The 27047-nt window shown below is 48.0% G+C and overlaps 2 protein-coding genes and 1 pseudogene across 2 annotated transcripts; all 3 read right to left on the reverse strand.

Moving 5' to 3' along the window:
• Window positions 1-1314: 1314 nt before the first annotated feature.
• On the reverse strand, window positions 1315-3756 carry LOC101753377 (low-temperature-induced 65 kDa protein). Its single transcript, XM_012842551.2, has 5 exons — window positions 3583-3756; window positions 3173-3466; window positions 2904-3083; window positions 1772-2812; window positions 1315-1649 (listed from the first exon to the last, which is right to left on the reverse strand). The coding sequence occupies exons 1-5, from the start codon at window positions 3644-3646 to the stop codon at window positions 1558-1560; spliced, it is 1671 nt and encodes a 556-aa protein (XP_012698005.1). The 5' UTR covers window positions 3647-3756; the 3' UTR covers window positions 1315-1557.
• Window positions 3757-6319: 2563 nt separating this feature from the next.
• LOC105913516 lies at window positions 6320-7784 on the reverse strand (annotated as a pseudogene).
• Window positions 7785-8622: 838 nt separating this feature from the next.
• Window positions 8623-14008, reverse strand: LOC101757975. Its single transcript, XM_012848957.1, has 3 exons — window positions 13880-14008; window positions 9258-9605; window positions 8623-9168 (listed from the first exon to the last, which is right to left on the reverse strand). The coding sequence occupies exons 1-3, from the start codon at window positions 14006-14008 to the stop codon at window positions 8623-8625; spliced, it is 1023 nt and encodes a 340-aa protein (XP_012704411.1).
• Window positions 14009-27047: the final 13039 nt, after the last annotated feature.

Genomic DNA, 27047 nt, shown 5'->3' on the forward strand with positions numbered 1-27047 from the left:
AGCCGGCGGGTCGCCAATTCGCCATGATGCTTCTTCAGGAACACGACATGGAAGACGTCATAAATGCGAGCCTTCTGGGAAGCTTGAGCCGATAGGCGACAGGGCCAATCCTCTCGAGCACCTGGAACGCCCCGTAGTAGCGCGGCGCCAGCTTGGCATTGGACTTGTCGGTGACGGCCGCCGCAGAGCGCTGGTGAAGCCGCAGCCATGCCCATTCGCCCACCTCGAACTCCAAGTCACGGTGAGCCTTGTCGTGGGCAGCCTTCATGTAGTCCTGCGCCTGGAGAATCCGCTCACGGCCAGGAACTCATCACGCTGCAGCAATTGCTTGTCCAGCGCGACGACCCGGGCCATCCCCGGCTGGTATTGCAGCAGCGCCGGTGGATCGTGACCATAGACCACCTTGAATGGCGTGGTCTGGAGCGCGGACTGGTAGGAGGTATTGTAGCATTATTCGGCCAAGGAAGCCAACGGAGCCAGCTGCGCGGACGATCCCCTGCCAAGCAGGGGAGGAAGACGACGAGGACGCGATTGGTCACCTCGGATTGGCCATCCGTTTGGGGCCTGAAGGCAGAGCTCAAGCGCAGTTTGACGCCGGCCATGGTGGACAGCTCCGTCCAGAGGGTGCTGGTGAAGACGGGGTCGCGGTCGCTGACGATCGAGCGCAGCAGGCCGTGCAGCTTGACGATGTTGTCGAAGAAGGCCTGCGCCACCGTGAAGGCCTGCGTCACGCGGTCGCTGAAGATGTTCTTCCTTTCTAGCAGCAGCTTTGAGCGTAGCTCGCGCCGCCGGCTGCGCCCTGCGTCGTGTCGGTGGCGGCGTTTTTCTACTCCGCTCTGATATCCTTCTTCCCTTCGCCGACATGTGGCAGGTTGTCCGGTCGATTGCCTCGCACGGCTGCGTGCCCTTCCTTTCACTGTGGGTGCCGGCTTCTTTGCCTAACCGCCCGCAGCTCCTTTTCGCAACTCCTCGCACTGAAGTGATCGCAGAGGAGTTAACAAGAACTAGGTTTAACAGGGGATATGGGAGCGAGCATGAGAGAGGGAGTTTGGTTAGATTGGAGTAGTCATCACATGAGCCTGAGCCTGAATTATCTCCCAAGGATAGAGGCAGTCAGGGGTGTTGCAAAATTTAGTTTACAGACCAAGCAGTGGCAATAGTCATCTTCTTTTGAAAAAATGTTTCGATGTTGATTTCGTGATTCCTACGTGAAGTACAGAGTCGAGTAGCATAAATTGTACCTTGCATTAAGAAGTTCACGAGGCAATTCTGGAGATGGAGGACAGAAATAACAGAGCAAAGGAACAGAACTACTTTGAACAAACAGATTACAGACAGGCACGCGTATGTATGCTTACAAGAGACCATCACATGAACAGAGTAAAAAAAATAAAAATCCAAGCCCAAAAGTACACCCAGGAAGAGAAGACCCCACAGAGCGCGCAACCAGTGCGCTTATTCCAGACGTCAGACGAGACCCCACGGAACTAATCACATCGCACACGTGTATCGACACATCGACAGTCACACAGAGCATCCGTGCTCTCACGACGCACTTCACATTGTATTCGTGTTCAGCCTCGCGTCGCCGATCTCCTCGCCGTGGATCACCGGCGCTTCCGCCGCGTAGCCTTCCTTCACCTCCTCCCCTGCATCGCATAGCTCATCTCTCGTCAGCTCCTGATCGATCGCAACGGGCAGCAAGTGTTTTCCTTTTTCTTCGTGTAGAATTATTATTGTGCTATGTATGGAACAGAATAGAGTTCAGTACCTGTGGCCGTGCTTGGCTGCACGGTCTCGGAGACGCGGTTCCCGCCGGTGAGCGACGTGACGGCCTCGCGCGCCTTGGTCACCACCTGGCCGGGCGCCGGCACGCGCTGCGCCACCGTGCCACCGACGTCCTCCTTGCGGCGCTGCACGGCGCCGGAGATCGCCTCGCTGAGCGCGCGGTCCTCGTCGCCCGGCTGCAGCTTCTTGGCGATGTACCCCGTCACGGTCACCCCCTTGTCCTGCCCGCCGGCGCTCGCGTCCTGCTGCTGCGCGCCGACCCCGGGCGTCGCCGTGCCGGCCGACCGCGTGGCCTGCTGGACCTTGCCCGCCACGGCGGTGCCGGCGCCAGCGACCTTCTCGTACACGGTGCTCGCCAGCTGCTTCCCGTACTCCGTGGTGCCGGCCGCCGCGGACTTGATCTTGTCCGTGTAGCCCGGGCCCGACGCGCCGCCGCCAGCCGCGTCCGTGGCCGCCGCGGGTGCGTCTTGCCACTCCTCGGCGCCGGTGTCCGACACCGGCATTGCCTCGCCGCGTGCGTCGTCCGGCTTCCCCGCGCCCACCTGCGGACGGAGGTTGGGCGCGACGGCGGCGCCGACTCCGGCGACCTTCTCGTACGCGGTGGACGCCAGCTGCTTGCCGTACTCGGTGGTGCCCGCGGCCGCCGACCTGACCTTGTCCGTGTAGCCCGCGCCGGACGAGCCGTTCGTCGCGCCCGTGGTGGCGTGGGCGTCTTTCAACTCCTCCGTGCCGGTGTTCGACGCCGGCGCCGCCTCCATGCGCTCATCGTCGCGCTTCCCCGCGCCGGCGCCGGCGACCTTCTCGTACACCGTGCTCGCCAGCTTCTTGCCGTACTCCGTGGTGCCCGCGGCCGCGTTCTTCAGCTTGTCCGTGTAGGTCGCGCCGCCCATCTTGTCCGCGGCCGTGTCCTTCCACTCCTCCACCTTGGCGTCCTCCTTCCCAGCGCCCACGTGTGTCGGGTCGTCGGACAAGTTCATGGTCTCGAACTGCTGCACGACGGGCGTCGTGCCGATGTCCTCACCCTCTGCAAATTAGCACATCGACAGCGTGTAACTTTTGAATCGACATGAGCAGAGTGGCAAAGACATGATCGAGCAGTGTTCGGTGCTCCATACCTCGCGCCGCGGGCGTCGTGGAGCGCGGCGCCGCCGGGTCCTCGACCACGGGGCCGCCGAGGTCGCCGAGCCGCACCCCGGGTGCGCCGTCTCCCTCCCTTTCCTGCACGGCCGGTGCCCTCGCCGGATCGTACTTGGCGACGAGGTCCTGCACGGCCGGCGCCCGCTCCGACTCGTACACTGCAACGTGCGCGCACCATGTGAGTACACCAAGACCGGGCACGCGTAACCAAATCAACCTCGCCGCGAACAGGTAGCGCTGCACTTACTCGGGGCGCCGTGCACCTCGGGGTCGGACTCCGTGACGACGGGCTTGTCCTCGACGTCCTCCATGTACCCGCCCTTCTCCACAGCGGCCTCCCTCTCCGCCGCGTCCTCCGACCCATCCTCGCTGCTGGTGCTGCCGGCGGCATCTCCCGCGGGCTCGTCGCCGCCGTGGCCGTGGCCGGCGAGGGTGTTCTTGATCTTCTTCATCTTCTCCTTGACCTTCTTCAGCACCGGCTTGTGCTGCTTCTCGTCGCGGTGCAGCTGCCCCTGGCCCCCGGCCCCTGCCTCGTCCTCCCCTGCACGCGCGAACACAATCACCAAGCAGGGTAAGAGGCGTGACAATCGCGACGCGGAACGTGTGCCGGTGCGGCGGCGGCCGGCTCGGTGGCCGGCGCGGTAGTAGAATACTCACCGGCGTTGCGGAGGCCGACGTCCTCGGGGACGTGCTTGCGCGTGAGCATGGCCGGCGCGTCCATATCGCCGTTGACGCCGGGACCTCGCTACCGACTGATCGTACTGCGGATCGCGATGGAAGATGACGAAGCTGGGTCGTGATCCTGAATCTCTGACTGCTTGTTACCTAGCTTAGTGGCAGAGTTGGGTATGGCGGCGAGGGGCTCGACGAGGATATAATAGGAGGGGAGCCGGGGAGGCGAGCGCCACCTCGACGCACACGTGGTCATGGCGGGGAGGCCGGCGGGACGCGTGGCGGGTTCTGGTGCTGCCGTGCCGTGCTTCGGTTGGGGAGGGAGAAGCCGCTGGAAGGACCACCTGTGGAAGAGGCCGGGCCGACTAGGAGAATGATCAGGCCTGATCGCTCGTGTCTCGGCGTCTCTGTCAGGTGGCGGGGTTTGGACGGGGGTGCAGCAACGCCGTCGAATCGCGTCGATCGCTGCCGGTTTGGTCGGCGTACCGTGTGTCTAACCGGCTTCCGGTGCTTCTATTTTGGGTGATGCCGTTAGGGATGAAATCCCGTCACCGTGGACCGTTTCCTCAGGAAAAACGAGAAACTGGAGAAAACCGGCGGGATCGGTTGCGATATTTTCCTGACGGGATTCTCGGTTCGGTGAGGAATATTTCCACAGGAATTCTCATATTCGTGGACCTCGCTTCCTCCATTTCAGCGTATAGGTGAATCACTCGGTCTAGCCCAACTACGTCAAGTCCCTCCCCCACCTCCAACCCCTCTTCCAACCCTAGCCGCCGCCGCACCCGACACCCTTCTCTCTTACTCTCAGTCTCTCATCTCTCCTCGTCCTCTCTCACTCTCTAGCTCTCTGCTCTCCCAGTCTCCTCCAGTCCTCCCACCGCGGGCTGTCGAAGACCCTCGTCCGACCATCCCCACTCCCCACATGGCCACACTCCTCAGGCGCCCAGGCCCCTCCTCCGCCTGCTGGGTGCTGGGCTGTTGGCCATGGCCGATCGCCACAAAGCGGGCATTGGGCAAGAGTTTGCACGCGCACGGACGCACGCCCCTCCCCGCCTGCTAGGTGCTGGGCTGCTGGCCGTGGCTGGTCGCCACCAGGCGGGCACCGGGCAAGAGTCCGCGCATGCACGAGCGCACGCCCCTCCGTCAACCGTGTCGCTAGCTGCCTCTCACGGACTCTCGACTCTTGGGATCTCAGCATCTCGGAGGGTGCTAGAGGTTCCCCTTCTGCTGCTGGCTCATCGGCAACCAAGAACAAGGGCCGTCTCATCCTAGAGTCGCCACTGCTGTAGAACCTGTAGAACATCATGTACTTACTTGAAACATTGAACATCAGAAGCTTCAGCAGTAGAACCTGTAATTATTAGTTAGTGTTAGTACATGAAGTTGAACATCAGGTCATGTTGTAGTTTGAATATTGAATCCGAATTTTTAATTTGGACTTGTGAGTTTGTGATCTGTTGGCTGCTGTCTAAACTCTTGTCATTGCTTCATTGGAATGGAATTGGAAGGCTGTGCACCTGTGCTTATGTGCTATATGGATGTGCTTCACTGAATCACTGTCTTATCTGTGTATTGTTCATTTGTTTGCATATGAATTATGCATGGTTGCAATTGTTGCATCAAGCTAACTGTTTGAAGTGGTTACATGTGTCGATATTTGCGTTTTGTGTTATCGATTCCCGATCGTAATCGACATGTTCGCGATCGAAATATTCCGTTCCCGATATCACGTAATATCGAATTCGTTTTCCCATCCAGCTTTCCCGTTCCCGCTCCCGTTCCCGATAAAAAATGCAGGAGCGGAAATGGTTAAGGCGTTCCCACATCCCAGGCCAGTAGGTGTTCCTTTATTTGTCTGACTGAGTGGAGGGAGAGGCCCGGGAATGATGATACGAGGTCAACAGCCCAAGGTCCATTACAATGTGGTCCACCTATTATCGGTAGCGTAATTTTCCCCAAGGAAAAAACTAGCATAATTTGATTGTTCTCAAGGTAGCAACTCAAATAGGTGGACCACCTTGTATTAGGGGCTCTATGCTCGGCTAAGCTATCGTAATTTTTTTCCTCGAGGAAAAAACCTAGCAACTTCAAAAATATGCTAAATATCCCTCCCCAAAAATCATCTATTGGGGACTCTACTAAAAAAATTATTTCCTCAAAATTATAACACCCTACAGCAGATCTCCAATAATTAAATCCTCAATACTTTAAAACTAGCCACATCAGCACCACATGTGGGCCCTTTTGTGGGGATGCCATCAGCCCATCACCTCCCCTCCCCTCCCCTCCCTCATGATCTATTCTTTCTGCGTCGCGTGCCTAGCGTAGCGCCGCCGCCACTCGCCTCTCCCACCGCGTCCCCGAGCGAGAAGTCCTCCCTCCTCCTCCTCCTCCTCGCCCGTCTCCCCCTTCTCCCCCACAACCACCACCACCCCGAAGCCGCGTGGAGCCCTCATCCAGATCGGAGCCAGCCAGCTCGCTCCGGGTGATGCTGTCCCGGCCGCCAGGAGTAGCGTCTTTGCCTCGCCCCCCATCGAGTCAGGAGCGATGGCGGAGGATGGCCAGGAGAAGCGGCCGGAGAAGGCACTAACCATCACGTAAAAGATTTGCTAAAACAAACACGCAACTAACCCTAATGCATGCAGGCCATGGCTCAAGAAGCAAATCACGGAATCGAAACGCAGAACAATCCATGAACGAAAGTTCGTTAATTGCTGGCTTAGCCGAGCAGCTTCTTCACGGCCTGGAACTGGCGTCCTTGTCACCAAACTTGGTGCCCTGGTAGTACTCGAGGTAGCCGCGAACCTGTACAGCCTGAGGTATGCGAGCGCCGCCGGCGCCACCACGGCGTCGGGGCCGGGGTTGTAGAACGTGGCCACGGACAGCCGCCGTCCCTTGTTCCCCGCCGCGACGCGGTGCATGACACTCCAGTACGCGCCGCCACTGATGAACTCGATCTGGTCCCCGATGTTGATGAAGCCTGCCGCCCCTTGTGGGGCCGACGGCTACCCACTCGGCGCCGCCCCTGAGGAACTCGAGCCCGTCGACGGCGTCATCTTGGAGAAGGGCTCGCCGCCGCCGTCTTCGGCCGACAGGTTCTTGGCGAGGTCGGAGGCGTAGAACTTGGCCTCGAGGTGGTCCTCGTTGCGGCCGCAGCCTCCGGCGGCGGGGGCGGAGGAGGAGGAGGAGGAACGGGGGGAATCGGAGGGGAGCACTCGATGCCCGAATGCCGCCGCCGCACGCACGGGTTGCCTCGTCCCAGAACCTGGCGCGCGGGCAAAATTAGTCGCGAGAATGGATTAGAGCGCGGGAAAGGAGTGGGCTGAGGGGGCGATTGCCGATTGGGGGATGGCCGACCTCGCGCAAATTTGTGGGGCACTCGCGGATGGATCCGCGTTCATGTATTTTTGCGGCGTAGATAGAGAAGCCGTTGGAGTTTTTTTTTTTTTGCTTTTCTCCCTGAATCATGTTTTCGGAATGTTTTAAGGGGTCTTTTGCTCTAACCGTTTCATGTTATATTTGGATTGTTCCAACGTCACAGTTAAATTTCTTCTCCGTAATCTATGAAATGATCCATACCATACTTTGAGTTGTTCTTTTGAACAATTTCAATTCAAAACCATTTAAGAGAGCTAAAGGTAACTAATTCCGGCAAAATTTTGATTAGCTTAATCATCTAATTCATTTCGTCCTAGATCAATTAATCGGCCGAATTAAAAAGTCAAAATACCTTTTTTAGAAACGAATGCTTGCTAACCCAACTGTTACACATGATTCAAGGCGTCATCGTGCCCATCCGTGAAGTGTCAATTGTGAATATTATCGACATGATGGCTAAAGTTTTGAACAAGCACGAACGCCCTATAAATTTAAATAGGAATAAATACCACGAACGAACAAGGTTCACATACACCACCTTATGAGGACTTGATTGATTGTCTTCCCTACCGAGCCAGGCTTGCATCAGAGAACCAGGCCCCTGTGGCTAGACCCTGTGCATGCAACACCAGCTAGTTTGGTTGCATGGTTCGCTCCAGCCAGACCACAGGGAGATGGTGATTGGTTGCATAGATACAGACCAAGTTTAAAAATATGATGCAACCTCAGTTTGTTTGGTTGGCTTGATACAATTTGCTGGAGTCACCTCTTGCATGATCTGGTGAGGTTACCACCAGGCAATCCATGAGACCAAATACACCAGTCTGCCGACCAACACGCTATGTACTAGGACATAGCTAGCTAAACAGTTAGAAAACATGAAAACAATTCACACAAATGTGAGATGTAGCATGAGCTGAATGAAAATAGACAAGTATGGTAAGGCAAAATAGCACATCTTTGAAATAAAGCCAAGAGCCTGAAAGAAAGTGATACATGACATCATTGGCAATGGACATATGCTCATGTCAACACAACAACATCATTATTGGCAATGGGCGTATGCTCAGTTCAACACATTAACATCACTAGCAATAGACAAGTACGGACAGGCAAAATAACACATATTTGAAATAAAAGCAAGAGCCAGAAAGAAAGTGATGGAGAACACTATAAATATGTGAACAGGTCATCATTGGCAATGGACATATGCTCAGTTCAATACACAGCACTAGCAGTGGACACATGCTCATAATAACTACATGACCATATTGTTCATGACGTCACATCCATCATAAAGCTAAGGTTGATCCAGAGTAGTGTCTCATGCACATCAAGTAGTCTGGTTTAGAAGTAGTAGCAGCTAGAGTGCCATATAGTCAATTACTAACTATAATCTATAGTTAGTAAAAATGTAAGGGCATGTTAGTTGCATAAAAGAATGCAGGATCAGATCAACTGCGCAAGTGAAGGAAGGAGGAGATCATCCTCACTACTCTGGAAAAGCCACCAAGAGAGCACAAGTCTCACTGCACAAAAGAATGCACTAGCAGATCAACAGGCTCATTGCACAAAAGAAGCCATGATTTGATCAACAGGCTCACTGCACAAAAGATGGATCAACCAGCACTAGACCATCATCCTCTAAATGTAGTAGTGCTTGGCCAAGAAGGTCCTTAGCCACAGCACACGGTGAGAGTCATTCATCTTCACAAATACAGTGCCATGAGCCTTGTTGTCAAGCAGGTGTGAATAGGCTGCCATCAATGCCTCCTCTATGAACCTAGGCATGAACATAACAACACCATACAACTCAGGGTGGACATCCTTAATCTTGGTCTGGAGAATGGCATTTGTAATATTGTTCACTGCATCAGTCATGCCAGTCATGACAACAATGTCCCCCTCACTAAGCATGCACCTCTTCTTCTTGTTGCCTGCATTAGAACCAGACCCAACACTAGCATTCTGAGTCTTGGGTGCCTCTCCAAATATCTTTGGGACATCATCAACCTTCATAGCATTTGACTCAACCTTAACTGAGCTCTCAGCAAAGTCAGATGGGGACCCCAAAGCCTCACCAGACCCCATGGCAAACTTGCCTGTAGCCAACCCATTACCAAATATGATCTGCATCTGCTGGTAGTTCTCAATAGGCTTGTTCAATAAGTTAGCATCCTTGAGGTGTGCCTGAAATGAAGGTATGAAAAGGTGAGATTAGAAAAGGAGATAAAGTAAGGAAATTCATGAATTTATTAACTTTGGTCAGCCCAACACACCTTGATATGGCCCTTGTAGTGCTCATCCTCCAAAGTGATCATGAAGTTATCCTCATCCCACAAAGCACCACTAAGTTCTCTAACCTTGGTCACCCTAATCCACCTCTGCCTCCACTTGCGCAAATGGTTATAAACCTGGGTGCTAGTGACCTCATTGCCTGAAAACTCATGCAGAGACTTGGCCACTTGGTTCAAGTGCACCTCTTTGAAACCTTTGTCAGTTCTCACTCCAGTGGAGATCAGCTGGCACATGCTGCGAAGCACAAATCCTGACATCACATTGGTCCATCTCATTGCAGCCCTGAAAGGTCCCTTGATGTCGCCTAGAGGGGGGTTGAATAGGCGTTCCTAAAAAAATCAAACACAATATGTGGCGGATAGTACAAACCCGTCTCAGCCGGGTCAAGTCAGCTCAGCCGACTTTGACTTGGAGCACTGGGTGGTGAGCTGACTTTGTCGCACGGGCGCTAGTTCAAAACCAGCTCACTCGATTCAACTCGGCTCAGCCTACTTTTAACTGGCGCAGCCAACCCTGAGATATTGATTTCAAAAACCACAAAGATTTAGCCAATGAAATATAGATCTACGAGTTGCCACAACCTTGTAAGGATGTATACTTATAGATCCGTGGAACACCTACACTCAAACCACACTCAACAAAGAGATCGGGCTATGAGTCCAAAAGTCAATTAGAGCAAGAATATGAACAAGATGAACTACAAGAACTCAAGAACAAGCAAACCGAGAGTGGAGACACGTTGATTTGTTTACCAAAGTTCGGCTACTTCCGCGGAAGCACCTACTCTCCGTTGAGGGGCTCGGTAGCTCTTTAGCCGAGTCTCTTTCAACCCTTTTCCTCACTTCACTATCTTGATCTCTTCCCTTGCGGAGGCGAGATCGACGTCACAAACTTCCCGTAGCCGACCACAAACGTTGGAAGCTCACGGGCAACGCCTAGCCATCTAGGAGGCTTCACCTCCAAGAGTAACAAATGCTTCACGAACTGCTTAATGAAGTCCACAAGTGCTCAAGGATGGGAATGGCTCACTCATGCTTTCAATCGCCCAATCTTTCACCCTCTCAATTCAACTCACAAGATTTCTCAAGGGAAGTCACAAAGAGGGAGTGGGGAGAGCTCTAATGGCCTCTAGAGGTGTGTTCTTCATGTTAGAATGAGCAGAAAAAGAAGGTGATACGAGGTGCCTGACCTTCTCGAAGTAGAATCTGGATATACCGTGAAATCCGATGAATTGGGTGAACAACATGCTGCCCGTGCAACACACCTTTCACCTCGAATTTGCAAAACCACACAGTTGATAGGCAATCCACTCGACCACGCAGGAGTGAATTGAATTGCCCCCTTAATTCCTAGCGGAAAAGCAAGAACAATCTTATGGCAGGAACTCCCAATTCCCTATCTAATTATCGGTTTGCAAGAGGCTAAACCCTAGATGAGAATAAGAGCATATGCTGCAAGTTTTGATGAATAATAAATGTGGTCTGACCTGTTAGGTCATGTACATGTGTATATATGACCCCGCAATAGTTTGGGCCGACTTGGACTTGACTACGTTACAAAACAGAAACCTAAGTTACATCCGATGTTTTGCTTCGATGATTGAAGCCGACTTGGGAGGAATCTGATAGCAGGTCCAGATCCATTGGAAAAGAGACGGGATAAGCTTTCCAACGAGTACTTATACAGCCTAAACCGACTCCATATGAGGAACTTTAGCATGTTTTTGTGTGGGTCTGTTTGGCTGCACCAAAGCGAGTCCGTGTTGACTTCAACTTCCCTTATTTTCTTTCCCCGTGATTTGATCACCATGAATCCGAGTTGAACATGCCAAGGAGGTCTTCCACATCCTAGGAAGGACCTAGAACATATCTATACCTATTATTAAAGTGAGTAACGTCTCTGCCAGCAATTTTCATCCGTCGCGCTCGTTTTGCAAAAAACCCCTCAGACTTTCGTGAAATAAACCCGCAGTCCAAATTCTGAAGAGAGAGGGCCCGTATGGAAAAAGAAGCGAAGGGAGGGGGTTAAGGGAAAAATGCTTCTCCCCGGTCTCGGTCTCGGCCCCGGCCGCCCGCGCCGCCCGCTCACCCACCTTGTCGGCGCTGGGGATGTCTAGGGTTTAGCCCAGTCACTCGGCTCGACCCGGCGCCGTCCTCTCCATCGCAACCATGGTACGCGAATCTGACCCTACTCGCTCCCGAATCTCCAATCCATTCGCCGGTTTTCCTCGAGCTCAGCTCGCGACGTATGCGCAAAGATCTGACCAATGTTGTTTCCTGCCTGTGTTTGCTGCAGCCACTCAGGTTGGAGATCAAGGTGCGTCTACCGGACCTCACTGGATCTCGGCCCCCACGTCACTAGTGTATTTTTCGTGTCGCTTTGATTTTGCGCTAATTTTGGTTTCATTTTGTTTTCTGGTGCTGATTAGCGGAAGTTTGCGCAACGGTCAGAGAGGGTCAAGTCAGTGGATCTTCACCCCACGGAGCCATGGTAAGTTTCGGTTCTGATTTGGGCCCGTTCCCTGATTTTCAACCATTTCTACTGTTTGTGCTTACAGTGTTAATTTACTTCTACTTGTTGCTAATTTTATGAGGTTTTGCATTGCGCAGGATTCTGTCGAGGCTCTACTAGGGGAGTGTCTGCATCTGGGATTATCAGGCACAGGTAAGGCCTCGCGCTGATTTTCCTAACCCTATGTGCTTGAATTTATACCGATGCCAGCAAGTAAAGACACAAACCAAGGATAAAGCTGGGCCTCATACTCTCAATGCTGGAGCCTTGTTCCAGACATTTTTGTTACTTCAATGATCTATGAAATCGTAATCTTTGGTTTAGTAGAATTTTGCATGCCTTAGATTCATTCTCCTTTTTAGCCCAGTCTAGATTTCTGTGACCTGATTGCATTATGATTTATTGACTTAATGACATTTTACATTGTTCTATAATATGATATGTTTCTATTTCATAGCTGTCACCAATTATCACCATGGTAATTATGTGAATGTGAATCCGAACCAATATATATCGAGTTTGCATAAGAGAACTACTTGGACAACATCTATATGCACCTGCAGTCTTGCGAGGTCTATATGCTTCAGTACAAAGCGGTAGATTTACCTTTACATACAGTGAGAAATCAAAATGATTTTATAAAATTATGAGTATGCCTTATGAAATATTATCTTGTTACTAGGAAAGTAGGATACAACTAGATGAGCTATATGTATTTGTCACGAATGGAAATAGTTTATACGATTTACTATTACAATTTTAGCATTTTACTTATATAGAAGAAGAAAGGGTGGAGGGTCGATGATATCGAGCGACCAGCCACTACTCACTGACCCTAAATAACATAAGAGGCAGCGAGAAAGAAATTGGTATGCGCGAATATCTCATGAGCAAAAGAATGAATTACTAAAACAACGCCGTGAAGCTCATCAGCAAAAGAAGGTTATGGCCAACCTTATTGATGTCGAACACTATGGTCAAATGGGGTTAGAGCGGTTTGTGCAAGAAAAACTACAATCCATGTCCGAGCAAATTGTTGCAAGACGTGCAAACGATGAGTAGGGAAGATGAGTAGGGAAGAAATAAAGGGAGACTGATACATGGGTCCTAATGACAAGGGTATAATAGACTTTTCACAATAAGATCACCTGTTTCTAGAGTTGGATCCATGCTTCTTGCCAAACATGTAGACAACTCCATTATTTTTCTGGAGTTGGTAAAATAGAGTTGAAGTTGGGTGGAGTTGGTGGAGTGGAGAAAAAAAATTGAAGTGGAGTGCTGCCAAACACCCCCTAATTAACTATTTAAAAGGTAGTTATAGCACATCCAAATAAAGTTTAACCTAAGCCATTGTACCTACAATGGGATGTGCATGATGGAAAAAGTTTGATCGCACCGTCTCCTGTTTGATGAAATACGGTGCATGTGAAAAGATATTACATGGCCAGAAGGACTAAAGAGGCCCCCATCGGAGGCTAATTTAACTCTCTTGCTTGATTTAATGGGTATTTGAGTTGAAGAAAATAATTAAGTCAAAATTCTTTTGATTTTCTATTAAATGTGTAGACATCCAATAAGTAGAATTAAAATTTAGTGATGAAAATAAAAAATATCATTAGTTTGAAAAACATAATTGATCTTTTATCGTAGCAACGCACGGGCATTTTGCTAGTAGATATATACTTGACATGCCTTATAAACCATGAACTCCTCGTATAAAGAACCATCGCACGTTGCCCTGGATAGCTTGTACATCTTCTGCCAAAATTGTCATATCTCCTTGTAGAATGATCCAAATCATGCACCGTTTGATTTGTTGGAAAGAAGACATAATTTCCTTTGCAAATATGCCAGCCTTGCATCACAGAATCTTTTGAGTTGATGCAGAACTCACATTCATCTTGATGTACAGAACTGCTGCATGTGTTATGCATGCACGGTCGTACCTCCTTCGCCTCCCGCTGACCCACCATTTATATATGCATGCTCAAGATTCCTTAACATCTTATATGAACAATATAACATAACAAATATGAGGTAGTATCATATTCTTATGAATTAAATATTTATATTCAGTTTGGAAAGAAGTCACCTTTTGACACTTTTCAGCTCTTTTGGAGAGTTCATGCTCTATGGATGTACTTGAAGCATTCACAAAATCTGATGCAATAGAATTCCTTGGAATATCCGCATCATCCTCCCTTTCTTCAAGAAAAACCATCCTCGGCTTTTGATAGCCTGAAAATATACTAGAGAAAGAGAACAACGTATATGCATCGTATATGTAATCATCATCATTTTTACAGCCATCATACATATATTTTAAATCAGGAAATATATACAATTTATCCTCATCATTCCCCTTCCCTTGAAGAAAAGTCGTCCTTGACTTTTCTATGCTGGTAATGTAATTAAATGCCTTCCATGTTTCAACTGTGCTACTCTGATTATCGTTATACTTTTTTTCCACCAGCAATTTATAGAATATAAATTATTCTCATTATACTCAAAAGAGTTTACAAATGCTTGGCCTCCAATTATATTCACATTTGTTGCAATATATATTCTGTACACAGAACTTATCATGTACACCATATTTCCCAATCAAAATAAATTTATAATTGCAGGTGTTGGTAGAAGACAAAGATTGCATGGTTTTAATTTCATAAACATGTTCTATGATATAAGGTAGTTCCATAGGCTTGTCAAGCATGATATAATACATGGAATCAGCAGGGGGTATTCTTGAAAGCACTTCTTTATGAGCAATAATATCCACATGAGCATATTTGTTTTCCAGTAGTTCAGGATGTGGATCAATTAAATCATTACACATAGGCTCATACAAGTTCAATGCAGCAGGTATATACTCACAATTTTGTACCGTTTCTTGCTGCATTTTCCCATCAAGTGATGTTGGTTATGTTTCGAACAACTCAAGCTCCCCACTTTTATTAACCTGCATAAAGTAGGAAATACTAGAAGTAGAGATTAAATTAGTTTCAGAAATATCATCATATTTCCTCTCATCTTCTTCTCTCATAATCTCAAATTGGATGCTCTCAGCCTCATATATAGTGGAATCACACAACTCACAAGTTTCAGCACTCCCAATTTGTGGAATTTTGGGCTGTGTACACTCATCCTCACATGGGTTTTGAGAAATCTCTTTCTCAGCTCTTTCTTTTTTCTGAAGTTGCATGCCTTGTTCAAACAATGGAGCTGCAAAAGCATGTTGCCTTGATTGCTGCATTCTTTCCTCCTCCTTAATAGCACAACGCACAAGATCATGCATGCTACTAAAATATTTGTAGTTAAATGCATCAATAATCTCATAATTCATTCCTCCCTTGAAGTACACTATTGCTTTAAATTCACTAATAGCAGCACGCCTTACTGCTAAACTTAGCTCAAAGTCTTGGACAGATTTACTCCCTTGTTTAATGTTCTCCAAATGATGCAGTAGGTTTTTCTCAAAATATGGTGGAACAAACTCAGATCGCATACACATCTTCAATTTTTCGCAAGATGTAACAAAATTTCTGACCAAAAGATACCGCCACCAACTACAAGCATAGTCATGAAATTTCATAGTGGCTTGCTTTACTTCTAAACCTTTGGGAATCTTCTCTAATGATATCAATTCCTCAATTTGTTCCTCCCACAAAATATACTCCTCCGGATCAGTGCTCCCGTAGAATGGAAGTTTCACAAAATTTTGACCTGCTATGGTTAGTTGCGGAAATAATTTCCTACACTAACATGTGTATATATGGGGAAAATATGAATTCTCTCAACCTCACACCTCTTACTAATAGATGTTCTTACCCTCGTATAAAGAACCGCTGTATATACTTGACATATGATATATACTTGACATTCCTTATAAACCATGAACTCCTCGTATAAAGAACCGTCGCGCATTGCCCTGGACAGCTTGTACATTTTCTTCCAAAATTGTCATATCTCCTTGTAGAATGATCCAAATCATGCACCGTTTGATTTGTTGGAAAGAAGACATCATTTCCTTTGCAAATATGTCAGTCTTACATCATAGAATCTTCTGAGTTGATGCAAAATTCACGTTCATCTTGATGGACAGAACTGTTGCATGTGTTATGCATGCACGGTCGTACCTCCTTCGCCTCCTGCTGACCCGCCATTTATGTGTGCATGCTCAAGATTCCTTAACATCTGATATGAACAATATAACATAACAAATATGAGGTAGTATCATATTCTTATGAATTAAATATTTATATTCAGTTTGGAAAGAAGTCACCTTTTGACACTTTTTAGCCCTTTTGGAGAGTTCATGCTCTATGGATGTACTTGAAGCATTCACAAAATCTGATGCAATAGAATTCCTTGGAATATCCGCATCAGAAGGAGGGGGTGAGGGGGTATAAATACCCGCAGCCCCTGAAACTAGCCATTGGTATACAAACCCAGCTGACCCGACCTGCCAAGGTCAACCAAAGTCAACGCCAACCTCAAAAATATCTTTAGAGACGAACGAATCAAAGTCATTTCAAAATCGGCTCACCCGACAATGTCGGCTGACCCGGCTTTGAATGGACGCTAGCGCAACTAGGGCAGCGCACAACCTGGTGCAGCAACTCAAAGTCGGTTGACCCAAGTCATCTCAGCTCACCCGACTTGACAGCACGGAGCTAACTTAAAATGGTCATAACTTTTCACTCCGGAACCCAATTTAGGTGATCTTGGACTCTATGGAAAGCTTATTCAGAGGACTATCCAACCCAACCAAGAACAAGCACCAAGATCACCAAGTGTATGTGTTGTGCCAAGTGTTTCTCTCAAGTTAGCACTTAGGTTTTGTTAGTTTGAGCCCCGAGACTAGTCAAACCATTCAATGTCACATCCCTCTTGATAGAGCGGCATATCTATACTCACGATTAAAGATAAAATATAATTCAACCACTTGAGCTTGAATAAATTGGGTCTTGCCACTTTTCTTCAATTCTCACTTCATGGGGGTGACTTAGGATTTTCCATCATATATGATCAAAGTCATCTTCTCCAATCCTTAAGTCACTCCATTTTATCAACCATAATAGATTAGATGCATTGCATTGCTTCCCTTGGTAAGGCTTAGATATGATACTTTGAAACCCCCCCGGATACTAGCCATTTTCCCTAGCAAGTATCACATGGCTCAAGCCGCCGCTTGACCATAGTTTTCTTAGTCCCTTGTTGCTAATACCTTGCTTGATTGGTTCATCTATTCTTTCTACTTTGAGTTTAGCTTTGCTTTGACATCAACAATGAATACCCATTTGAAATCCATATCTTGAATATCAAGACCTTTGCTTTTGAACAAATGATTTATACCAATTATGTGATAAAGTAAACTTCTAGCTTGATTGTACTTTGTCAAATATCTTCTTTCTTGATTAAGAAAAAAACATCCATGTGACCAAGGAAACTATCATTGCAATTCCATTTTATTCACCATTGCTCATGGTCACACATATATCTTCACATCAATATATATCTTGTCGTCAACATCCACTCGTGTATTCTATATTTTAAACATGATCTTCATTTCACTATCTTTCTCCATATTGATGTTGTGACCAAACAAGCTTCCATATCAACTTCTCGAATGACTAATCCATTGGTCACATTGCTTCTCAATATTTTGTCCTCGGTCAATCTTCATGCAAATTTCACTTTTCTATGATTATGCAAGCAACTACCAATAAGACCATCAATTGCACTTTGTATCTATGTCTCTTTCATTCATTTCAAACCTTGCTTGTCGTATCTTCACTTTTTCATAGTTCATATGACATGAGCTTGAATTTGTCATTTACAATAAAAGTCTATCCAAAACTCAAGAAGCTCATTAGTCCTTTAATTGTCTATGTCATTCAATCACCAAAACCGACAAGGGACCTAGATGCACTTTCAAGCCCTAGGCTACTGCCCAGCGCCACCAGCATCCTGGTTACCAGCCTGGCCACCAGCGGCACCAGCAACCTAGCCACCAACGGCGGCTTGGCCACCAGCACCACCAGCGGCCTGGCCAGCAACAGCAGGCTGGATAGCAGCTTGGGCAGCAGCCTCAACAGCGTGAAGCTCCTCAACCAAGTCAAAGTGAACATTCTCTTGTGCCATCTCCTAATGCATAAAGTGCATAATGCCCATTGCCTCAGGTTAAAACAAGTTAAAGCATAAAGTACTCAGCATAATGCCCATCAGGTTAAAACAAGTTAAAGCATAAAGTACTCATTATTGTGTAATGTCCATTGCCTCAGGTATATGGAAATAAAAGCAAGTAATCACCATAGCAACTTGTCCAATGCCTCGGTTATATGGAAAGAAAAGCAAGTAATCACCACAACAACTTGACCAATGCCTCAGTTATATGGAAATAAAAGCAAGTAATCATCACAGCAACTTGTCAAATGCCTCAGTTATATGGAAATAAAAGCAAGTAATCATCAGAAAAACTTGTCCAATGCATGCATAGTAAAAGTAGGATACAAAGTTCAGAGCTGAATACATAATTCATTATCCAGAATACAAAGGGAAATAACCTAATACATGAATCTAGATGTAAGCATGACCCCTATTGGCCCACATATGATTAGCCCATTCATCCCTCATTGTAGCCCATGCTGAGTTGTCATCCATGGGAACCCCATGGCCATGAGAGCCATTATTGTTGGGCTCCCAAGATGACTCAGGAGGAATAACCTCATCTGTTTCATGCCTAAGTATCCAGTTGTGTAAAATGCAATATGCAAGTACCAATTTGACTTGTGTCTTGAATGGATGAAATGGTTTGTTGTCAATAATGCGGAATTAATTTTTCAAAGCCCCAAATGCCCTCTCAACTGTTACACGCAAACTTGAATGCCTCAAATTGAACAACTCCCTTGGATTGATTGGATAGTTTCTACCACCAAACTCATTAAGATGGTATCTAGTGCCCCGGTAAGGAGGAAGAAATTCAGGACGACATGCATATCCAGCATCTACTAGGTAGAATTTCCCTAGAAAAAGTGTATACAAGTGCATTAGTCCTAAAGTTTTAAAGTTTGTAACTTTATTTATCTACCTATGCTAAGTTAATTACCTTGTGGGACCCTTAACCCATCCTCCCGCTCAAGTGCATCAGCAAGGATAGTGGCATCATGTGTTGATCCCTCCCAACCAGCCAAGACATATGTGAATTCCAAATCAAAGTCCACTGCAGCTAGCACATTTTGGGTTGTGTTGTGTTTCCTGCCCCTAAATGCTGCTTGCATCTTGGCTGGTACTCTAGCATAGATATGAATCATCTATTGCCCCAACACAATCCTACATGGGATCCAACAATTAATGTTACATGATATGCACCCAAGTATGCAACAATTATTATTAACTCTGATTTATTCATTACCTTAAAATATGGATACCATCTGTGGCTGTTTGTGATCTTAAGTGGTGTCTCATTAGATGGAGGCTTAATCATCTCATGCCTAAGTTCCTCAACAGCATAAAGCACCTCCTTGAAATATCTATGCACGGTCTCCATAGACCTCCAATTTTGGTGTATACCTCTAAAACATTGGTTGTGGCCGACAACATGAAGAAACATTGCAACTTGCTTTTCAACACTACTATGTATGCTATCTAAGCAAGTTTCTATCCCTAAGTAAATTGCATAGATGAAAGAAAGGGGCGCTTCTCATGCGAAGCATGTTTACACACTCTACATCATTGCAGTTATAAATTTTATCTAAGTTTTTTTTGCCTTTCCTCATCCATAGCACTCATTGGGGCATAGGTAATCCGAGGTCGTGAAAGTTGACCCATTCTAATCCTACTCATGAAGAATGCATACATAGCAATGACTAGAGCAGCTGCAAGAACAATGAGATGCTTTCTCTTGTCTTCCCAAGCCATCTATATAAATGAGAAAAACTAGCATAGCCTAAGTGTATGCACAAAAAATGGTCTATTGCTATGATTAACATGAAGCACCACACATGAATGGACAAGTGCTCATTTCATCAGGAAAAAAACATCACTGACATGGACAAGTATGCTCAGATTAAATAGTTAAGGCATCATAGACATGGACAAGTATGCTCAGAATTACAAGGCATCACTGACATGGACAAATGCTCAAATTAACAGAACAAACAAATCATCACTGAATAAGCTTTTCCCATCATGCATGAATATGGCAAATCCAACAGTATTTTCATCACAAAAATAGCATCCAGAGCACCGCACAATAATATAAGCGCGACCACAAGATTTGTGAGAGGAGATTGGAGGAGGGCTTAGTGCTTTCTGTACCGCAACAACAGCAGGAAGTCGATCAACCAAGAGATCAGATGGGAAGTGAGGGAGGAACAACAGATCTGAAGTGAGATGGCTCCCACGCCATCGTGCTGCACCTGCCTACACCTGCAGCAGGGGTGCTTCTGCGGTTCTGCCACTGCCAATACGCGCGCAGCAACCCAGCGTAACGCGGGAACATCAGCAGTGCCGACCGCCGAGGCCTGCTGCGCGCTCACCTCCTACGACATCGCCACCCCGCGCTGCCAATCTACGTGGCGCAGGGGGGTTTCGCCTCGCTTTCCTCACGTGTGTGATGCGGTGTATGAATAGGTTGCGTGAATCGATACACCGTGGAGTGCGGTAGCTTAACACGATCGATCATCGATGCATGTCATCACCGTCCTGCTGGATTTGTGAAGTGCAGCCTGCAATTGCCGTCTGGTTCTTCTACCAGTTGTAGCCTTGTAAAGAGCAACCACCTGAGCATGCTCAATGATCAGATTAGTGAGGTACTACATACTACTACAGTGAACATTCTCTCTTGAGAGCAGCTCTAGTGCGATGTGAAAAAGTGAGAGGCTATTTCAATCGAACCATGCAGAGGGAGGACGGATGGGCAGTTGGCACATTATTTACTGAGAATGCGGTTCCTACAGGTCGATGTTTACACTGCAACCTTTGAACCATACCTCCATTCGTCTTCCATGGATTTTGATGGTCAAACAAGGACTGGAGCTGCTCTGATCCCAAGTCGCAAGTCACCACTGCCTTACTGTCGGGGATAGATCCCTAGAACCCGCAAGGAAAGGAAGAAGACGGACTCCTACTAGGATTCCTCTGTAATCCTACTAGGACTCATACCATGTAATCCTACTAGAACTCATACCTTGTAACCGACTAGTAATCCCACCCCCTAAGTATATAAAGGAGGGCAGGGGTCCCTAGATCGGTAGGCGAAGACCTCATAGAACCACAACAGAGGATAAAATCCTCAACACCAAACAACACCCGAGCGTAGTGTGCAATATACAACACCCCAAACAGGACGTAGGGTATTACGCTACTCTGGCGGCCCAAACCTGTATAAATCTGTGTCCTGTGCCCTCGCTTTTACCTTTGAGTTCCAGGCCCGGCGATCCCCCACCAACTAATCTACTACCTCGGAATACCCTTGATAGGTTGCCGAGTATAAAACACCGACATCTAGCGTGCTAGGTAAGGGAGATCGTCGAGATCATCGGACGAGCTCGAAGGACCTCATCATCAAGATCAATCTACTCGACAAGAAGCAAGTCGCCGAGTCAGAGTTTCGAGCGGACAAATCTACGCTGAGACAGAATCGATACGCTCCACATTCCAGTCGAAGATCAAGTCGATTTCCGACGCGGGCTGCTACATGCGGCTCGTCGATCAAGGCAGAGGCAAATCTGATTTGAGTTGGAAGATCAAGCAGACGGAGGGACCCACATCTAACTCCCAAGATGACAAAGGTCTGTTACAATCACACGCGGATTGAAGCAAATAATCAGCTCTGACTACTCTCCATGAAAAGCAATTTTGAGGGATTTGTGCTACATGCACATGGAAGGCTACCACAAGACCTCAAGATCATAGCCTAACATACACAGAAGATGTATACGAATACTACTACACTGACGTCTGGCCGCATCAACTCACCGATGACTACTTCGACTACTCATCTCGACAAGAAAACTAATCGGGGGCAGACTTCTCAACATCGACGATTAGTCGGAATCAACTCCGACTAGTCGACTTCATCAACAACCGTTGCGGCTTCATGACGACCGTCGTGGCTTCATCGGCAATCGTCCACGAATTAAGTTAAGTCACTTTTTAATTTATTTTATATAATTTTTTTGGCTTGTTTTCCGCATGCAGGGCAATGCGCCGACTACTTATTTGTGTACGCCTCTCAACGGAAATTACCCTCCAGAGCTACACTTTGCCAATTATTCTTGGGGCATGTTGACCGACAGCCATGGGCTTGGTACACCAAATTATGGAGGCTATAGCCATGGGTTTTGTGCACTAAGTTCCTCCGCCAACAGACTTGGTACATCGAATTTTGAAGGCTACGGCCACGGGTTTGGTGCACTGAGTGCTGGAGGCTCACAATGGCTACAACCTAAGGAGGCATAAATCCTTTGCGTGGCAACACGTGCTCTCTTCGCCAAAAGGCAGAAAAGTCTCAACGACTATTTTAAGTGCAATCATGCAGTTTTTTTTGTTGCAATGCTAACTACTTATTTTAAAAGTCCTCTCTTAGCGGTTGTTAATCTACTCGAGCAGAACACGCCTCAATTCCTAAAAGCCTCGGATCTTTTATCATGCCTAAATGCTAGGACACAAGACAAAGATCTCCGTAGTAGCAGTGCCAGTATGCGTACACGAGAAAAGATCTCACACGCAGTGGCAATGGCTAAATAGGGACTGAGAGCCTAAATGTAATAGGCTAACTACTCGGGAGAAATATGGCTAAGACAAGTGCATGACACATAACATTGACATTATATTCATCACTGAGTAAATTTCAATAGTTCCAAATTCTATAAATATGCTACATAATGTATGCATTTCTTTTTTCAGGTCAAGTTTCAGCGACTACTTTCCAGGACGCTCAGCGTACCTATAATGGCTCCGCTAGCTCCCAAGCTTGGGGGCTAAACGCCAATTACTACTTGGAATATCTCCAGTGGCTCAGCTAGCTTCCATGCTCGGGGGTTAAAGCACCAATTACTACTCGAAATACCTCCGGTAGCTCTGCTAGCTCTCAAACTCAGGGGCTAAGCATCAATAACTACTCGACGTGGCTCCTACGGCTCACCTGGCGCATAAGCTTGGGGTCAAATGCCCCAAAACTACTCGGATGATGACTTGTGTGAAGACTAAAGACTCTCGAATTGATTAATTAATCATTCCAAGGCTCGGGAGCTATCACCCAACAGTTGATTTTTTTCAATATGAAAGAAGAAGATTTGAGATTTTATTGACCCTCAGCCTAATTCTTCGATTCAATCTAAGGCTCGGGGGCTACTCCATGTGAAGTGCTACTTCCGCCGCCCTCCATATCACATTCCAAAGATGAAGATTACAAAATCAAGACGATCAAGGGCTTAAGCACACCATAGCCTCATGGCAGCTTTGAGGAACTTTGAAGATTCAGCCAGACAAATTACTCGAAGAGCACCAAAACTACCAGGCAAGGATCTAAAAAGTACTAAAAAATGCTACAACACCAAACAACACCCAAGCGCAAGGTGCAATATACAACATCTCAAACAGGATGTAGGGTATTACGCTACTCTGGCGGCTCGAACCTATATAAATCTGTATTTTGTGTCCTCACTTTTACCTTTGAGTTTCAAGTCTGACAATCCCCCACCAACTAATATACTACCTCGGAATACCCTCGGTAGGTTGCCGGGTATAAAATACCGACACCTACTGGCCTCTGTAATTGGAATGGCATACGCCATCCCTATTCTTATACCAACACGCATGGACGTTCAGACTTAGAGCTCGTTTGGCAGGGCTATGGTTGTGGCTGAAACTACTCCAGCTGCAGCTCCTTTGATGGAGCAGCTTGTCTGATGGAGCTGAAGCCGTTCTGAAAAGTGTTTGGCAAAATGGCTTCTCCTGTATTTTTAGGAATGGATGTGAGAGGTTAATGTCCTATATGCCTTTGGCTATGTTGATTGTTTGAATAGATGAATTGAATGTTTAACATTAGTTTATAATTTGAGTTCATTAGAAATTATGAAAATAAAATTAAAGGGATTAGTGTGCCTTGTAATTACAAAAGCTAATAAATAAAATTATAGATTAACCAATGATTTTGTGGGTTGTTATGTAGTCAATAATATCTCTATTTTTTCCTTTTATCAACCATTTTCTTTTCTTTTATATTTTTCCTTCCGTCCGGCTCCTTTATCTTCTTTCTTCTGTTGTCCTTATCCACCGTCTTTTTCCTTCCAGCCACCACACTCCGGCCTTTGCCCCGCTGCTTCCCTCTACTCTGTTCTGCCTGGGCCCTGTTGAGCTACTCCACCATCGAGCCACTTCCCTGCCACTGCGATGCTCAATCACTCTAGCCCCGCACCACATCTGCCTAACCCCGTCGATACTCGCTGCATCAAAGTCGGGCGGACGCCGGGCGCTCGACGGCGTGGTGCTAGCATTGTGCACGGCCGCGGTGCTGCTAGTGTTTGTAGGCATCGCGCTCGCCACGTCGTGCCACCACGGGGACTGGATGGAGTTTTCCCGCTACCACGAGTATAAGGACCTTCTCGGCGCATCTGTGGTGGCCTGCCTCTACTCCGCCACACTGGCGCTATGCACGCGAGCTATGGTGCTCCACCATGCCATTCAGTCGCTCGATGAGCAAAAGGGTAAGATGGCCCCCGTAGCAGAGGTTGAAGCTGCGGGGAGCCAATTTTTTTGGCTCTCCTGCCGTTGAATTGCTCCAGAGAGCGCGTTGAGCTTCTGTGGCGAAGCCATTTTGGGATGACCGTTTGGCAGGGCTTCTCAAGAAGCCGGTGCCAGAGCCATTCCAGAATCCCTGCCAAAGGCACCTAAGACCAGTACCTTACCCTTTCCTTTGTTGTTCGTGGAGTATGACATTACGGCCAGACCCAACTGACGGGGGCATCTAGGCGTCGCCGATGCACCGCTGAAGGCGATAGTGTCGCCTTCACTAAGCACGCGGCCCGCCACCACCTCCGGCCCACCAAAGCGGCCCACGAGGAGGTCATCTTTCTCGTGGAGCTCGACCACGCGTCGCTGCTCCCCTTCTCCAGTCACCCCCACGCCACCCTCCTCTACCGTCTCTGGTGGCTCCCACCGCCAGATTCGCCGTTGCCCTAACCCGACTCCGCTGAGATGCTCGCTGTCACTCCCCCACCTCCTCTGCCGCCCACCGACAATCCTTCGCCACCCGCGGCCGGCAGCACCTGCCACCTCACCGCCCCATCCACAACCCGTCGCCGCCACTGGACCACCACCGTCGAGGCCCTCCCTCTACATCCATAGGTCACTGGAGACCCACCCCGGCAACCTGAACTCCAAAGCCCCCCACCTTGAACCCTAACCCTAACCCTACTAGCGGCGAGCCTCTAACCCCGAACCCTAACCGCACCTCCTCTCCTCTGCTTTCCCCCGTGCCGCCTTCCTCCTCCAGCTCCGATCCCCGTCGCCGCATCCACCACCACCATCCTTCGCTGCCCTAACCCGACTCCGCTGGGGAGCTCATCTCCAGGGAGAGGAGGAAGTAGCGGGGGAGGGGGCGAGTGGATGGGCGGTGCACGGATGGAGGAAGAGGAAGGAGCCGACAGGTGGGACCCACGAAACTGTCGCTGACAAGTGGGACCCACGCATATGCGATGGATAGTTATCTGTCACATATGCGACATATAGTCGTGGCGCCAACTGACAACCACTAACTTCTAAGCCTGAAATACTAAAATGCGTCTGGGGAAGAACTGGAGGCAAAAGAATTTGAGTACATCTTCGAGGAAGAACAACCCGTGGAAGGAGAGCAGATGAAGTGGTATGCGGTGGCAAGGTATTACTCTGGTCGTACTTTCAAATAAAAAAATGTTGTTTTTAGAGTTGAGCAATGTGTGGGAGAATATGAGCTCAAGGGACTTGAGTGACAACATATACTTGCTTGAGTTCACATCTGATAACTCTCAATTTCGTGCTGAGGGGAGGACCATGGAGCTTTAAAGGAGATGCGATTATTGTTGTTCGCTATGATGGCCTGTCCAGGCTCTCTGAAGTAATCATTAAATCTATCCCTGTGGTTATAATGACTACAGGTTTTGTCACAGCCTTGGGAGCAAAGGTAGGATGAGTGCTGGAAGTGGGTGAAGCTGTGAAGGACTTCAAGAGAGTGCAAGTTGGTTTTGCACTATGTGATGCTTAGCATAATGTGCAGATAAGAGTCAGAGGCCGAGGGCTTATGGAGTTCTTGGTGAAATATGAGAACATCCCGTACTTTTGCTTTTACTGTGGTCGTCTCGGACATGCGGAACAGGAGTGCCCGGATGAAAAGTTAAACGAAAGAGGTGTGAGGATTGGAACGGAGCTGTGTACTTTGCCTTTCAAGAAAAGTGTGGGTAGGATGCTCTCCTTCCAGTCGTCGGTTCAATCGGCAAGGAGGGGTCTCAACTTCAGTGGCTTGCAGAAGGAGAGGGTGACTTCCTTCTCTGGTTCGTCATCTCTGAATGCGGGCCATCAGGGGAAGATGCAGTAGCAACAAAACCTTCCAATTGGGAGGGACGAGAGGCAGACAAAACATGGGAGGACTGATGGCCAGGTGGAGGCGAACTCTATAGCCAATGTGGCTGTAACGCCTGAGGTTGCTGCTGAGCTAGCACATAGAGTACAACAAATAGCAGTGGAGACCCTTGGGCAAACTGCTACCCCTGTGGTTGCTGCCACAAGTGCACAGGATACCTCGGTGGATGTTTAGGAGAGGGTTTTGGGCATCGACTCCTATATGGGATCTAGTGAGGGCTCTCTGGCCGCTCAGGAGGAGGCAGCGAAGAAGCTGGAGACTGGCGTCCCGCTTAGCCTCCATGACCAGCTGTTGTTGGCCAAATCCAAAGCTAGGGGTTCACAGGAGCTCAAGTCGCTGGTGAGGAGCCCGGGCGTGGTGAAAGATATTAACAAGCAAAAGAAGAAGAAAGCTTTAAAGCCGGAGGCGATCGCCCAATCCTTGAAGGAGATGCGTAATGGTGGGATGCTACTAGAAGGCCTTTCTGCACCTTTGAGGGGTGCGGGTTTGCATGCAGGTCCTAGGAACGGTGTGCGCTTGGAAGAGAAGGAGGAGGCGTAGGAGATTCAAGATCCCATGGCGAGATCTTCAACAATGGCTACTCACAACCTGCTAGGTGCTCAAGGCGAGCCCCACCAGGGGCAATGAATGCTCTATG

Source organism: Setaria italica, chromosome IX (assembly GCF_000263155.2).
Source record: "Setaria italica strain Yugu1 chromosome IX, Setaria_italica_v2.0, whole genome shotgun sequence".
Taxonomy (NCBI): domain Eukaryota; kingdom Viridiplantae; phylum Streptophyta; class Magnoliopsida; order Poales; family Poaceae; genus Setaria; species Setaria italica.

Bases quoted from the DNA above. Each gene is read 5' to 3' on its own strand.
- LOC101753377 (XM_012842551.2), bottom strand. From the start codon at position 3,646: ATGGACGCGCCGGCCATGCTCACGCGCAAGCACGTCCCCGAGGACGTC. The intron at 3,467-3,582 runs GTGAGTATTCTA...TCGCGCGTGCAG, and splicing joins CGTCGGCCTCCGCAACGCCG to GGGAGGACGAGGCAGGGGCC. The intron at 1,650-1,771 runs GTACTGAACTCT...TATGCGATGCAG, and splicing joins GCAGCCAAGCACGGCCACAG to GGGAGGAGGTGAAGGAAGGC.
- LOC101757975 (XM_012848957.1), bottom strand. From the start codon at position 14,008: ATGGTTTTTCTTGAAGAAAGGGAGGATGATGCGGATATTCCAAGGAAT. The intron at 9,606-13,879 runs GTGACTTCTTTC...TGATTTTTTTAG, and splicing joins GAGCTGAAAAGTGTCAAAAG to GAACGCCTATTCAACCCCCC. The intron at 9,169-9,257 runs GTGTGTTGGGCT...CCTTCATTTCAG, and splicing joins ACTACAAGGGCCATATCAAG to GCACACCTCAAGGATGCTAA.